At 42.8% G+C, this 13761-nt stretch overlaps 1 protein-coding gene across 3 annotated transcripts in view; it reads left to right on the forward strand.

The window, feature by feature from the left end:
* The window catches only part of SLF2 (SMC5/6 complex localization factor 2), a 59912-nt gene that overhangs the window by 17967 nt on the left and 28184 nt on the right, over nucleotides 1–13761 (forward strand). For all 3 annotated transcript variants that reach the window (XM_073354516.1, XM_073354517.1, XM_073354518.1), the window contains exons 5-9: nucleotides 708–1903; nucleotides 4306–4388; nucleotides 5261–5380; nucleotides 6037–6204; nucleotides 12886–12988. In XM_073354516.1, coding sequence (XP_073210617.1) covers nucleotides 708–1903; nucleotides 4306–4388; nucleotides 5261–5380; nucleotides 6037–6204; nucleotides 12886–12988 — 1670 coding nt within the window. The remainder of the gene's footprint in view (nucleotides 1–707; nucleotides 1904–4305; nucleotides 4389–5260; nucleotides 5381–6036; nucleotides 6205–12885; nucleotides 12989–13761) is intronic.

The following is a 13761-nucleotide window of genomic DNA, read 5'->3' on the forward strand; positions in this document are numbered from 1 at the left end:
TAGCTTTAGAAGAAGGCATCCTTGGGTCTCTCTTTAAGTTGGATGGATTTACCAACCAATAGCTTTATATACGGTAGCATTTTTTACCCCCCACCCCTCCGACCAGGCTGCCAGAGGTGACAATGCCTAATTAGAAATTTGGAATTGGACCACCACCCAGAAGATCAGTACCTATATTTTAAAAGAATCCAAAAGGGAATGGGATCTGATAAGTATGTTAGTTACTGTGATACTTTTAATTCTGTTTTCAAAATCAGTTTTCAGAAGCCCAGGTATAAATAAATGTATTTGAAATAAATTACTTCAGACTTAACGGAAACTTTCCTCTGTTCTCAGACATGATCCCTCTTCCCTTAGTCTGGGCTACTATCAGTCCAACATATTTTAATTCTAGCATATGGAGCATGTGCCCCAATATGATATTGAGCTCCTTTCTTAAAAGAAACTGTTCTTATTTCATTGCCAAATTAGTTACAAGTAGTAATGCACATGTATAATCTCAACTAAAGATAACTGATCTTAGCCTGAATACTGTGGGCTAAGTGAGAGAGTTGCTGTTTGTGCTCAAACATTTTGTCAGTTATGTCATTAATGAGGAACTAACAGTTGTCTTACTACTTTATAAAAGAGGAATGTTGTGACACAGTTTCAAGAGAGACACTGAAATTTTTACAAAATATGAAACTTTTTTCAAACTTTTTCCACAGATGATTCATCTCAATCAAAGCAGGTTTCAAAACCTGAAGTTTCTTCCCCACTTCTATCAAGATGGTCATCTGAAAAGGCTGTTAATATATGGAAAAACCAGTCATTCCGCCTTAACTCAAAAATTTCTTCGGGACTGTCCAAACAAAAAGACTTTCCTGGGAAAAAAAAAAGAATATCTATGAATATGGATTTGAAAAGTTCAGGAAAACCTGTGGTACAAAGTTTGAATGAACCTCATTTCAGCAGGTCGTCTGAAAAATGCCAAAGTAGAAAGTCTGAATTCATTAAACACATTGTACTAGAGTCTCCAGGTAATGGTGTTCTGCAACTAAAGGATGCTGCTATGTCACATAGAGAAGACTTGTCTCTTTCAGAGGAATATTTTGACATAAGCCACAAAAAGGAAAAAGGTAATTCCTCATATGTGGGTTTATCACCTTTAAATTCTGGACACTGTGCTAATAAAAATGACCAAATCCATGTTGCAGATACCAAAGAAAATCAGTTGCAAGCAACCCGCTCACATTTCCTCTTAGAAAAGTCAACATCTTTTTCTCAGGAAAAAGCTACTGTAAAGACTTATATCCATGAATTAACTAAAACTCAGTCAAACACAGTGTGCACAGAAGAAATGAAATGCCTACATTCTTCTTCCCACATTGAAAGTGCTAGTTCATCTCAGGTATTGGAAACTAAGAAAGAGCAAGACAGAGTGAGACAGACTGAACCTATCCTTTGTAAAGATGATAATGTACAGCTTCCCTCAGATTCTCACAAGAACTTTACTAAATCAAAAGAGAACAGTGTAAAGACTTCAGAAGATGATTCTAACTTGCCTTCAGTGGAAATTTTTGAGAAGCCTGTATTTTCAGTAAAGATTGGCAAAGTTGTTGCACGTTCACTGTATTTTGAAGATGGTTGCTCAGCTAATAGCACTAGTTCTTCACAGATTTCAAATGAGTTGAACATTGAAAGCTCCACCATAACAACTTCTGTGTTGAATAGAAAATTAAGCATCAGTTCTGATAGTGAAGATGAGAGTTTTGACTGTAATCTGGACAGCGATGAAGAAGAAATGCTCTTGCCACTGCAAGATATCCTGTCCTCAACTTCAAAATCATGTGCTGGAACTCCAGAGGGAGCTTGTCTTGAGGATCTTTCACAGGACACCTTGACTCCATCACCCAAACGTCCTGTAAGTGGCTAAAATTTTTTTCATCTGAGTCAAATTTATAGGTGTTTTTCTTCTGACACTTCAGTGTTTCCTATGTAAGAAGAATCTCTCTTGTAAAGTCTTGTGTAATTGGCTGTAAAACTGGGTAGTCAGTTCTGATCCTATAACATGGTGAGCATCCTTTCATCGTGTATTATACCACACTCATACCTATGCTATCTGAGCATTTGCAGTGATTACATAAAGTAAATAAGTTCCTTTGGCCTCTTCCACTTGAGCATATTAGTGGTTTCAGGAACTTTGTTTTCCACTTACTCTTCCTGTTAAAACAGAAATAGGCTTTACATTTCCATACTGTCCTGAATGTGGCAAGATCCTTCCTTGGTCTGCTTCATTTCTTCTGGGAGTTCAATATTTGTTGGGCTGGCTGCTGAGTAAGCTGTTCCCCAGTCTCTAGAAGTTCATCCACCTTGATGAATTTAAAAGTAGTTAGCAGTGTTCACTCTAATTTTTTTCCACGCATGTGCGGAATGAATTTTGTTATGTGCACCAGTATGGAGGTGATGTGTGCCATATTGGCGCACATAACAAAATTCATGCGGCGGGAGTGGGGCCGAGGGGTTTGGAGTGTGGGAGGGGACTCAGGGCTGGAGCAGAGGGTTGGAGTGCAAGGGGTGAGAACTCTGGCTGGGGGTGTGGACTCTGGGATGGGGCTGGGGATGAGGGCTTTGGGGTGCAGGCTGCCCTGCGCTACAGTGGGGAGAGAGAACTCCCCACAGCTCGCCCTACCCGCAGCAGCACCTGGGTGGGTGGGAGAGGCACCTCTTCCCACCCCCACCCTGGGCTGCGGCAGGTCTGGGACTGGGGAAGAGTCATCTCTCCCCACCACAGCCCTGCGCGGTGCTTAATAGGCTGCTGTGCGACCACGCAGCTTAGCGGGAACCTAGGTAGTTAGTGAGCTGTGAAGGCTCAGGAGGTTGACCTGTGAGCATGAAGTGTTCTTTGAAGTGTATCAGACCATCCTATTGAGGGAGCCTGAATTTCAAGGAAGCTGAGAATACTTGGGAACTTGCAAGAGGTGCTAGGACTTATCCTGCCATCACTTCTCCTTTTTTCCTCGGTCTGTCCATTAGGATGAACCACATCTTACAATTTACATGAGTATTATGGGGATAACTTAAGGTTAGCACTTTACAAATTATTTGTTCAGTAGCACAACCTGGAAAAAAAGCTGCTTTTTTTTCTAATTTAAATTTTTATAATAAAATATAAAGGAGGGTTAACTTTAAGCACTTCTAGCATAAGACTTTCCTAATGTAGTGCTCCTAACAGAAGGCTAATTACCTTGAAAACAGCTGATTTTTTTAAAACGTTAGTCAAAGTTGTCTTACAAATATCATGACTACATAAAAATTTATTCTGTTTCTAACGCTTGAAATAGTGGGGTCTATGTGTGTGTGCTGTTTGCCTTGTTTCCTGAAAAAACACAAATATTATACACACATGTAATGACCATTAATTAGAGGCACATACTAGATCAGATGTTTGGTCACATACATTTACTGCAAACATCTTACCTAGTTATGTGTCTGTGGAATTAAACGGACACTACAGATAAATAGTATGTTACTCAAGAATTGTCATGACCATATCTTTTGTGGGATAGTCTCATGTTTTATTTATTTATTTTTTAAAGGGTGTGCACACAACAATATAGAACAAAAATCAGAAATTAAAAAAAAGCTCCTGAATTGTGCTAAAGCTATCTCGGGGTCGAATTTCTAAATGTTAATCAAATGCAGGATCTGGTAAAAGCGCTTCTTCATTCCCCACCAAAATGTTCCTTTGAGCTTCTGTGATTGCTAGCCCCACCTAGCTCTGAACCCTGTGCCCAGTGTTTTAGACTCCTCTATTCTATTGCCTAGCCTTAATTCTCTTCAGCCCTTATTTGGTAAAACCTGGCATCGCTTCCTTAAGAAGTTAGCAAGCGTGTTTGCGTAACTTTTATATGATGCTTTTCACTGCAGTATCTGACACCCATTTTACGTATCGGTTAAATGAGGCTTAGAGAGGTTGTGATTTTTTTGCCCAGTGCCTCATAGGAAGCTTGTAATAGAGCTGAAAACAGAACTAAGATCTGAGATGGTAAGACCAATGTTTCATCTGCTGGTCAGTGCTGTCTGAGAGAAAATGTTTCTGCTCTTTGCAATTGGTTGTGTAATCTGTCAAATGGGGCTCTTTGGCTTAGATTTTATTTTTCAGGATCTCCTGTATGTTTCTAAGTGCAAATTCATATAATATATCTTCTTGAGCAGATGGATTAAATTATTATTATGAATGCTGCCTTTTGTCTAGCCGTGAATCCTCTTAAGAAGACTGTTTTCCCCATTATAAAAAAAAAAATTCATACTACTTCATTACAGCTTTCGAAGATGCCTGTTGTGAGTCAAGTGTCTTATGTGAACAGCCTAGAGCATCTCTTGAAGGAGAAGGAAGAATCCAAAAGGTTAGCATGTTTGTTGTTTTAAGGTAAATAATACTAATGATACTTGTGAAAAATGCTAAACTTGCTTGTGGAATCATAGGTTCTTTATTCCTCCCAGAACTGGCACAGCATGAGCCGTAGCAAGTTAAGATTTGGCTACTGCTGCCAGTGTGCCTCAATCTGTACCTAGAGGGACCATCTGAATGTGTGTTAATGAGACTGTCAGTAAAAGGACATAGTGTTAGTTGTGGCTTTTGTGATGTGTATACCTGTCCTTAGTCTCATTCCAGTTCCTATCGTCTCCCTTATTGTAGGTCACCAAACAGCTGCTAGGCAGGTACATACTTACATAGACTTTTTACTGTCGCTTCTTCTGAGTTGGTTGCTGTTATAGAGGTAGGCCTATCAGACACTAACGTCGTTCTTGCTGCATACTAGGATCAGAACAGCCACAGTTTGGTGGGTGCAATCAATTAGCATCCTTCCAAGATGTCCTTAAGGCAAAAGCCATAGGCTGGAATGTGTATTGATGCCAGTTTGTGATGATGGGAGGGGGTGCTATTGACAATCTAGCTAGTAACGAACTTGATCTTAGAAGTAAATTCAAAAGCTGTTTAAAGTAATAGAAAAAGAGTATTCTTCCCGTTGATCTTTTACCTGTTGTTAATAATTTCTTGATATTATTTACAAGTAGGATCATACAGCTATAGTAGTCTTCATCAAATTTTTGTTTTAAACTGATATACTCAGAAGAGTACATTCAGCCAGTTTTATCACCTTATAATGTGCTTCATGTGATGCTGAAATCAGAGATCTGAACGCTAATCGTACTTCCGTTCGTTGTAAAAATGGACTAGCAATAATAGGGTGTTCTGCTCTTGCCTCCACTGCAGGATAGATGAACTAGAGAAGCAACTACAAGAAGACATGCAGGAAATTGGACTAAATTCTTCAACTGGAGACGAAGAGCAAGAAAACTCTGATGAAGATAGAGATCTGTCAGAAGAACACAGGTTTTTCCTCTTTAATATCACCTAAATCTGTTGTTTAGTTTCTTTATTCTCCCACATGGGCATGCATACTCAGTGTAATGTTTATGTCAGTGGTTCTCAACCAGGGGTCTGAGCCCCCCGGAGGGGTCTGAGCAGGTTTCAGGAGGTCCACCAAGCAGGGCCGACATTAGACTCACTGGGGCCCAGGACAGAAAGGCAAAGCCCTGGGCTCTGAGCCCCGACATCTGGGGCTAAAGCCAAAGCCTCAGCAACTTCGCTTTGTGGGGCCCCTTGTGGCGTGGGGCCTTGGATAATTGCCCTGCTTGCTACCCGCTAACGCTGGCCCTGCCTTTTATATGCAAAAAACAGTTGTTGTGGCACAGGTGGGCTGTGGAGTTTTTATAGCAAGTTGGGGGGGACTTGGAAAGAAAAAGTTTGAGAACTCCTGATTTATGTGGCTCCTGTAACCTATCCCTGTTACCTCTTTGTTTTTTTAAAATGCAAGCGCCTACTTTATCTTCAGGGTCCTACATAATTACTTGGCAATAACTGTATTGAATCTAGGCTAAAGAGGCTTTTCAGTTTAAGGCTGAAATGTTCATCAGCCAAGGATAAAACTGTCTCAGACAGGTAGTACCAATTATCTAAGTTCACAAGAACAATTGTGTGTATTACAGGGCATTTATAAAGAGGTTTTCAGTAGTATCTGATGCCATTCCTGATTCTCATCCTGGAGAAGAAATATTTCACTTCTCAAACTCTGGGAAAATCTTCAATCAACAAAACCTTGATTTGAGGAATTCTGGTTTCATCCCTCAAAATCCTATAGAAAAACTCCTTCTTAGGTGAGGATATTTTTTTTCCCCCTCTTCTTCTTCTCCCCCCCCCCCCCCCCCCCATGTTGTTGCCCTTTATTTGCAAGGCTGTCATACTGTCTAGATTTTTCTGAAGAGTTTAAAAAAAAAAGCCTTTGGATGGAAGTGAGTTCTGCTTTACCTTGAAAACCAGTGCTGACCCCTTTATCTGGAACTCAGGTTTTCCTAGGGGGCTTTACAAAACAATTATGCCACTGCATGAAAGGAGGCTTTGCTGTTTCCCCCTGTAGGTGGGAACCTGGGTCTCCTGCCTAGTGGTTAGGGCTCCAGGTGGCAGCTCTACCTTGTGGGCACAGTTCCCGAGTGGCAGCCCAATCGTGGTGCAGTTCTCACGTAGGGTAGGGAACCCCAGGTCCTCCCACTTCACTGGGTTCCGATCCAGGGTTGACTTGGTGCGGTATTGGGTCACCTCCTTCCCTGGAGCTCCTAGAGCATATCCTTCTCCCTGTCCTGCCACCCCCAACTATGCTGTTTGGCTGCCTTTTCAATCTCGCCTCCAACCCAAGAATGCTGGACACAGGCAGGTACAGGGCCTCCTGAGCCCAGAGGTGCTCCTTAACCCTGCCTGTCCAGTGAGCGGTTTATAAACCCAGTCATGCCACCTCCAGGCTCACTGAACAACCCACCTCCATTTTTCATTAACATGGATGAAGAAGGATTCAGGATAGAGTGCTTCCCCCTGTTTCTGTTGGCTCTTGGAATCCTTGGCCCATGGAATCCTTCACAAGCTTGACAGTTTGCTAAGGCAGACCTGAAAAATACAGTATAATGAATGAAGAAAGTTAGCTGCTTGGGTATGGCAAGACCCAGAAGATCGGGTCTCCTAAAATGGACTGTGAGCTGTAGTACTTGTTGCACTCATTTGTAGAAAGGTTGCCATGCTAAGGAGGATTCAAACAAAAGTTTTTACAGCTTAATCATTATGTTCTGGGGTGACGTGAAGCCTAGAATCCTTCGTGTATCTAATCACGCAGCCCATCAGAAGAACTAGTTGAGTCTCATGACAAAACCCCTAGAACCAATTTAAGCATACGGCTGTCTTGTCATGAGAAAATTTGGAAGTAACGGTAAGTCATGGCAAACTCCTTCCATCTTCTTTCCCTTACAGGGAGGTGGCACTTAATTCCTTATCTGTTTTACATTAGCGTTTAGAGGCCCTAACTGAATGTGAAAAGAGGTGAAGTGGCTTGTCTTAGGTCACATAACACACCAGCTGCAAAAAGAACCCAATTTTTCTGACTCATAATCCAGTTCCCTATCCATCGGTCCATACTGCTTTCCAGAGGAAGGGGAGGGAAACCAAGGGTCCAGCATCTTCTCTTCATTCCCTTTTGGGGAAACAAACAGAAGTGTTTCTCTTCACCTATCATCAGAGGATAAAATTAATAGGGACCTAAAAAAAAGTTACAATCTGTGGCATCCCTATCCCCCTTATCAAGGCTTAATCATAGAACTAAGATCCTTTGTATGCCTGTGTAACCCACAAGAGCAAAATTTCCTTGTACTTTAAATGGCTTCATACACATCACAAAAGCAACAGCTGACACTATACCCCTTTGATAGTTTCATAAAGATCAAAACTCAGTTTTAAATTTCGAATGTTTCACTATTCAGTTTTTAATTTTCCTTTTGCATTTTGCTGAGCTTGGGCAGGAAATTAGACTGTGCTGCTTTTTTAAATTCTTTTTTTAAGTTAGTCAGTTTCACCTCCAGAATCTCTTGTTTTATGATGCTACGGTGTTTGGCTTTTAAATACTGCAGGAAAATATTGGAATGCAAGTAGTTTTCAATTTTTTCTGTTTTTTTTTTAAATTTTATTAAACCATTCCCAGAATAGAGACTGAGGTGATTATCCCTTTCACTTTAGAGAAGGGATATATGTGTATATGATAGAGGTATACAAAATGATGATTTGGACATAGAAGGAAAACTAGATGCTCTTAGTTATCCTTTCTCGTAATATAGGAACAAAAGATTCAATAAGATTGTAATTCCACAGGTATAAAACTGATAAAAGGAAATACTACTATGCCTAATTAACCTGTGAACTCTTACCAGAAGTTGCTATAATTGAGGCCAGTGATTCAGCAAATTAGACACTGATGATAAAAACATACATGGTTATATGAGACGGTTGCTTAGAAGGGGTAAAAACACACATGCTTCAAGGTATAAGCCAGTATCTAATTAGGAAGACACTTCATCCGTGGGCTTATTTCACAAGTGTTCACTATAAAGTTTCTTCTGTTTTTCCACTAAAGAAACTGGTAGCCCCTATTTTCAGAGGCAGGGTACTGGACTAGCGGGGGCCACTGGTTTGATCCATCTTAGCAGTGCATATATTTGGTTATAAAAATATAATCCAAATTAGTCTTAGAATTTGTTTTTTCATTAGTAGAGCTAGTACACTGTTTAAAAAGTACATATCTTTAAAACAATTATGCCTTTTAATGAAGACCAGTGAATATTTGAAAGCGAATTATTCTTTCTTAATCTTAAAATTTTCAATGTATATTATGACAGTTGAGAGAGGACTAATTGCTTTAAAATTAGTCACCTGAGTTTGAAAAGTTTTATTATGAATAAGGTACAGCCACTGTAGTAGACTAAGGCCTTGTCTAAACTACAGTTTTGTCGACAAAAGTCAGCAAAACAGTAGAGGTATACACATTGAAATGCTTCTCCTGCTGATGTAATTCTCCTGCTATGCTGACACAATAAAACCACCTCGAGGAGCGGCATAGAATTTATTGCGATGTAGTTAAAGCAATGCAGTGTTAGTATAGACAGCTCACTTGATTATGTCTCCTAATTTGCCTCCAGGAGGTGTTTCACAATGCCCCTCATGACTGCTCTGGTCACCAGTTTGAAGGTACACAGGTATGCACCCCTCCCCCGTTTAAAGGCCCAGGAATTTTTGAAATTCCTCATTTGCTCGGTGTGCGCAGTTCACACGGCATCATCCCGGCTGACCATGCTGGCTTTATGCAGCAGACGCGCTCCTGCATAGAGCCCAGAGAAGCTGTTAGATCTGCTGACTATATGGGGAGAGGAGGCTGTGCAATCACAGCTTCGCACCAGCCATAGGAATTTCAATACCTATGGGCTGATTGCCAGTGACATGCAGGAGAGGGGCACGACAGGGACACGCAGCAATGTCATGATAAAATAAAGCGGCTGAAGCAGGTGTACCAGAAGGCAAGGGAGGCCAACCGTCGCTCTGGTTCAGCACCGAAGGCATGCCACTTCTAAAAGGAGCTGAACGCTATCCTCGGCGACGACCCCACCTCCACCACCAAGAGTCCCGTGGATACTTTGGGGCGAATGGAGACTGCTGACTCAGCCCTGATGAGGAAGTGGTGGACGAGGAGGTGGAGCTGGAGGATGCTGTGCAGCACATGGCAGAGTTGTCCAGTGCCATGGCTAGTCAGGACCTCTTTTCCACTCTGGAAGGGTCTAGCCAGTCCCTGCAGTCCTGCTCTGATGTGCAGGAGAGGGGAGCTCCGGTAAGTGCTCATTTTGCTTTCATACTGCATGGTGAAAAGAGATTGAGCTCTCATGTACTTTGCTATAGGTTGGAGGATGGGGTAAGGGACAGAAATTAACAGAGCCTGTCCATCTATGCAGTGGGGCCACGGCAGAAAAGTTTGTTAGTGTACACAGGGATGTCTCTTTGGAATCCTCCATAGTGATCTCTAGGAAACTTTCCTGAAGATATTCTGCAATCCTCTGCTGAAGGTTCCTTGGGAGAGTTGCTCTGTTTCTCCCCCATCTGTAGGAAACTTTGCTGCTCCACGCAGCAATTATTTTTGCAGGGACCAGAGCAGTATGCAAGCAAGCAGCCTATGGAGCTAGTCTGAAGCCACCTGCATGCAGCAGATGCCCCCTTGCATCCTGGGTTACCCTTAGGAGTGAGATATTGGGTTCAATTACCCCAGCCTGTGGAAAAATGTACCAATATTCAGAGTAGGTTCCCAAGCCACTTATAGTAACCCCCTTCGCAAAACACCCTTTGTCCCCTCTGTCCCCCCTCCTCCCCCCAAACTCACCATGATTGGGACTCACGGCGACCTGTGTGCTAGCCAAGAGACAGTGAGAAAGAGGTGTGTGTAACTTTTGATAGTCTCAGCTGTGAGTGCACTCACAATATTGTCTCTATTCATTGTTTCTTTGCCTTCGTCTACAGATGTGCCCTTGAGAAACACACTCCTTCGCACCAGCAGAGCACCTCCATCAGATAAGACAGTGACTCAGGAGGAGAAAGGAGGATATGTTTCGGGAGGTGCTGCAGTCAACAGATACAGCATAGAGCGAAACAAAGAGTATGGAGGGAGACAATGAAAGACTGAGGCTGGATAGCCAGGAAAGGACATGGGCAGGAGCGGATAATTAAGGTCCTCGAGGACCAGACAGAGATGTTGAAGTCCTTCATTAGCCTGCAATCACAGCAAATCTGTGCCTGTCTCCTCCTCCAGCCGCTACAGAATTCTGGTCCATGCGCTCCCCAAATTCCCCCACCACATTCATTGTAGGTTCCTCGTCCCTTGTCGTACCATGTGCACGCTATGCTGGGGGACTGGTTTCCTAGTGAAAGCTGGAGTTATACCCAGCTGTGAGAGCCCTAACTGTGAGATTGTTCTTCTTTGTTGTGTCCCCTGTTTGACCAAAAGTTTGCATTTGATCCTGTTGTTTGACTTGAGACTCTGAAATTAAATGTCTTTATTTGTGAAATACATACATTGCTCAGTGCTAACATTGAAACACATTGGCTATAGATAGGACTATTTGCTCCTTGCAATTAATGCTCAAGAAGCAAGCACTACAGGGGTAATTCATGGTGGCATGTCAACATTACTTGGCCAAATGCATCACATACTGACACATTACTGGGAGTCATTGTCAAAATGCTCCTTCGAAGCCTCCCTGATTTGAAAAGCCTCCCGCTGCGCCCCTTTAATTGCTCTTGAATCTGGCTGCTCAGAATCGGCAGCTGGCTGCTCAGAATCAGTGGCCCATCCCTGAAGAAACTTTCCCCTTTTGATTCACAAATATTATGGAGAATACAGCTGGCTGTAATGACCATTGGAATATTTTCCTCATTGAGGTCTAACCAGCCAAAAAGACAGCACCAGCAATCTTTTAATCGGCCAAAGGCATATTCAGCAGTCATTTGGCACCTGCTGAGCCTGTTATTGAAGTGCTCCTTTCTGCTGGCTAGGTTCTTGTATAAGGCTTCATGAGCCACGGGAGCTAAGGGGTATGCACAGTCTCCAAGGATCACTATGAGCATTTGCACATCCCTCATTGGAATTTTCTGGGAAGAAAGTCCCAGCATGCAGCTGTCTATACATTCCAGTGTTCCGAAAGATGTATGCATCGTGCAGTTTCTCTGACCACGCCACACTGAAGTCAGTGAAACAGCCTGGGTGATGCACCAGTGCCTGCAAGACCATGGAGAAGTCACCCTTTTGGTTGATGTAATCTGTTTCAAGATGGTCAGAGGTCAAAATTGGGATATGCATTCCATCTATCACCCCGTCGCAGATAGGGAATCTCATTGCCGCAAAGCTATCTATTATTTCTTGGATGTTACTGAGTCACAGTCCTTCATAGCTGGATGCAGTTAATGGCCCTAGCCATTACATCACCGCAGCACCCAGGGTGGACTTTCCAACTCCAAAGTGATTTGCGACTGACTTTTAGCAGTCTGGAGTTGCCAGCTTCCACACAGTGATCACCACTCCTTTTTTCCACAGTGAGGGCAGCTCTCGTTCTGGTGTCCTTGCACCTCAGTCTGGGGTGAGCTTCGCACACGGTTCTAAGAATGTGGCTTTACGCATCTGAAAGTTCTGCAGCCACTGCTTGTCATCCCATACATGCATCACGAGGCGATTCCCACCACTTAGTGCTTGTTTCCTTAGCCCAGTACTGATGGTCTACCCTGGCAAGCTGTTCTGTGAATGGCAGCAGCAATCTTGAATTATTTGTTTCCATAGCAGACTGCAGAGCAGGGAACACCAGTTCACCCTGTTCTGCAGCTCATGGAAAACTGCCGGACCAGTTGCCTTGTGTTCGTATGCTCAGCATCACAGTGATCGGTAGCTGAGGATCCATACTGTCAATTACCGGCAGTGGGCACACAGTTTACTAGGGCTGTTGAAAAATGGTGTGAAATGAGGTAGGAAGCCCATGGAATGATGGGATGGAAAGACTTGCATCACAGGATGGCATGCACAGCCCCATAATGCACTATGATCCATTCCCAGAGCTCCCAGCAGCAGAGGGTCACAAAGGGTGGTGAGTTGTACAGTGGAATAGCTACCCCTAATCCAACACACTCTCTGTCAATGCAAGAGCAATGACTGTGGACGTGCTCAGCTGACACAACGTTGCGTGGACGTGCTCCACCGATGTTAAAGCAACTTATGATCATTGTCAAAACTTAAGGTGACTTAATTCTGTAGCATAGACATGGCCTGCAACTTGTATCCACCAGGAATATAGTGAAAAGAATATTTGTAATGGATGTTTCATAAACTCAGAATTCTCGTTAAGTGAGATCTTGGGGGGGGGAATACTGTTTTTATGGTTTTGGAGATGTCGATTTTGTCACCAAATTGATTTCTGTTCTCTTTCTAACTATTTTCACAGATCAGAGGTAACACAGCAGCTTTCTTTAACAACTCAGGGTTTCCTCAGTTGTGCTTACAGTTGTACACAGTGCCCCATGCCAGTTTTGAAGTGGCTGTTTCAGGTAAGATCACTGCTATTTTTCACTTCTCCTAGGTACAATTATATTCATGATTAGTTTATTTGGGGACATATAGTTATACAGTCATACAGTTAGAATACCCAAGATTGTGAACCTATTAGATCAGTTTCTAATTTAAACATAAATCACCCTGTCTTTCTGGATCCTGATCTGTCCTCCAATCTGAAATATTTCAGCTGCACCTCTCTTCCTGCAAACACCAGAGACATTTCAGACACTGTGGGGTTCTGGGGCTTGGCCATGCCACTTCGGTCTTTTCACCTTCCTGGCACTACAAACAGAATAGGACTTCAGTAATCCTGCCTTATTCTTTAGAATCCTAGTGTCTTAAATCTTATTTTGGGGACAACAGAAAGCTCTCTCTTCCATCTTCCCATCCCTGTTATCCCTTTTAGGAGATCAAATTTCTTGTACCCAGTCTGTCTAGTATGATCATCTACCAAACTCCTTTTTTCGCCTCTTCCCTCCCCAATCAAGGCAGAGCTGGCCAAACAGTGCAAGTAGAAGACCAGTAGGTGCTCTTTCTGTCAGGAGTCAGAAGGATTGGGGAGCTCTGCCACACCTGCTCCCATTCCATAGAATCTTATGCTGGGGAAGGGGCTCTGACTCTGGACAGCAAATCAGGTTTTCCATTCCCTTGTGACGCTTCCCCTATCACCAGCAGGCTTCTGTAGAGACCCTCAACAGGGGTGGTTCTGTCCTGAAACAGGCCTAAGGGTGGAATATCTCTTGTCTATCATATGGATGCTGTTGAC

The sequence above is a fragment of the Lepidochelys kempii genome, chromosome 7, assembly GCF_965140285.1.
Source record: "Lepidochelys kempii isolate rLepKem1 chromosome 7, rLepKem1.hap1, whole genome shotgun sequence".
Taxonomy (NCBI): Eukaryota; Metazoa; Chordata; order Testudines; family Cheloniidae; genus Lepidochelys; species Lepidochelys kempii.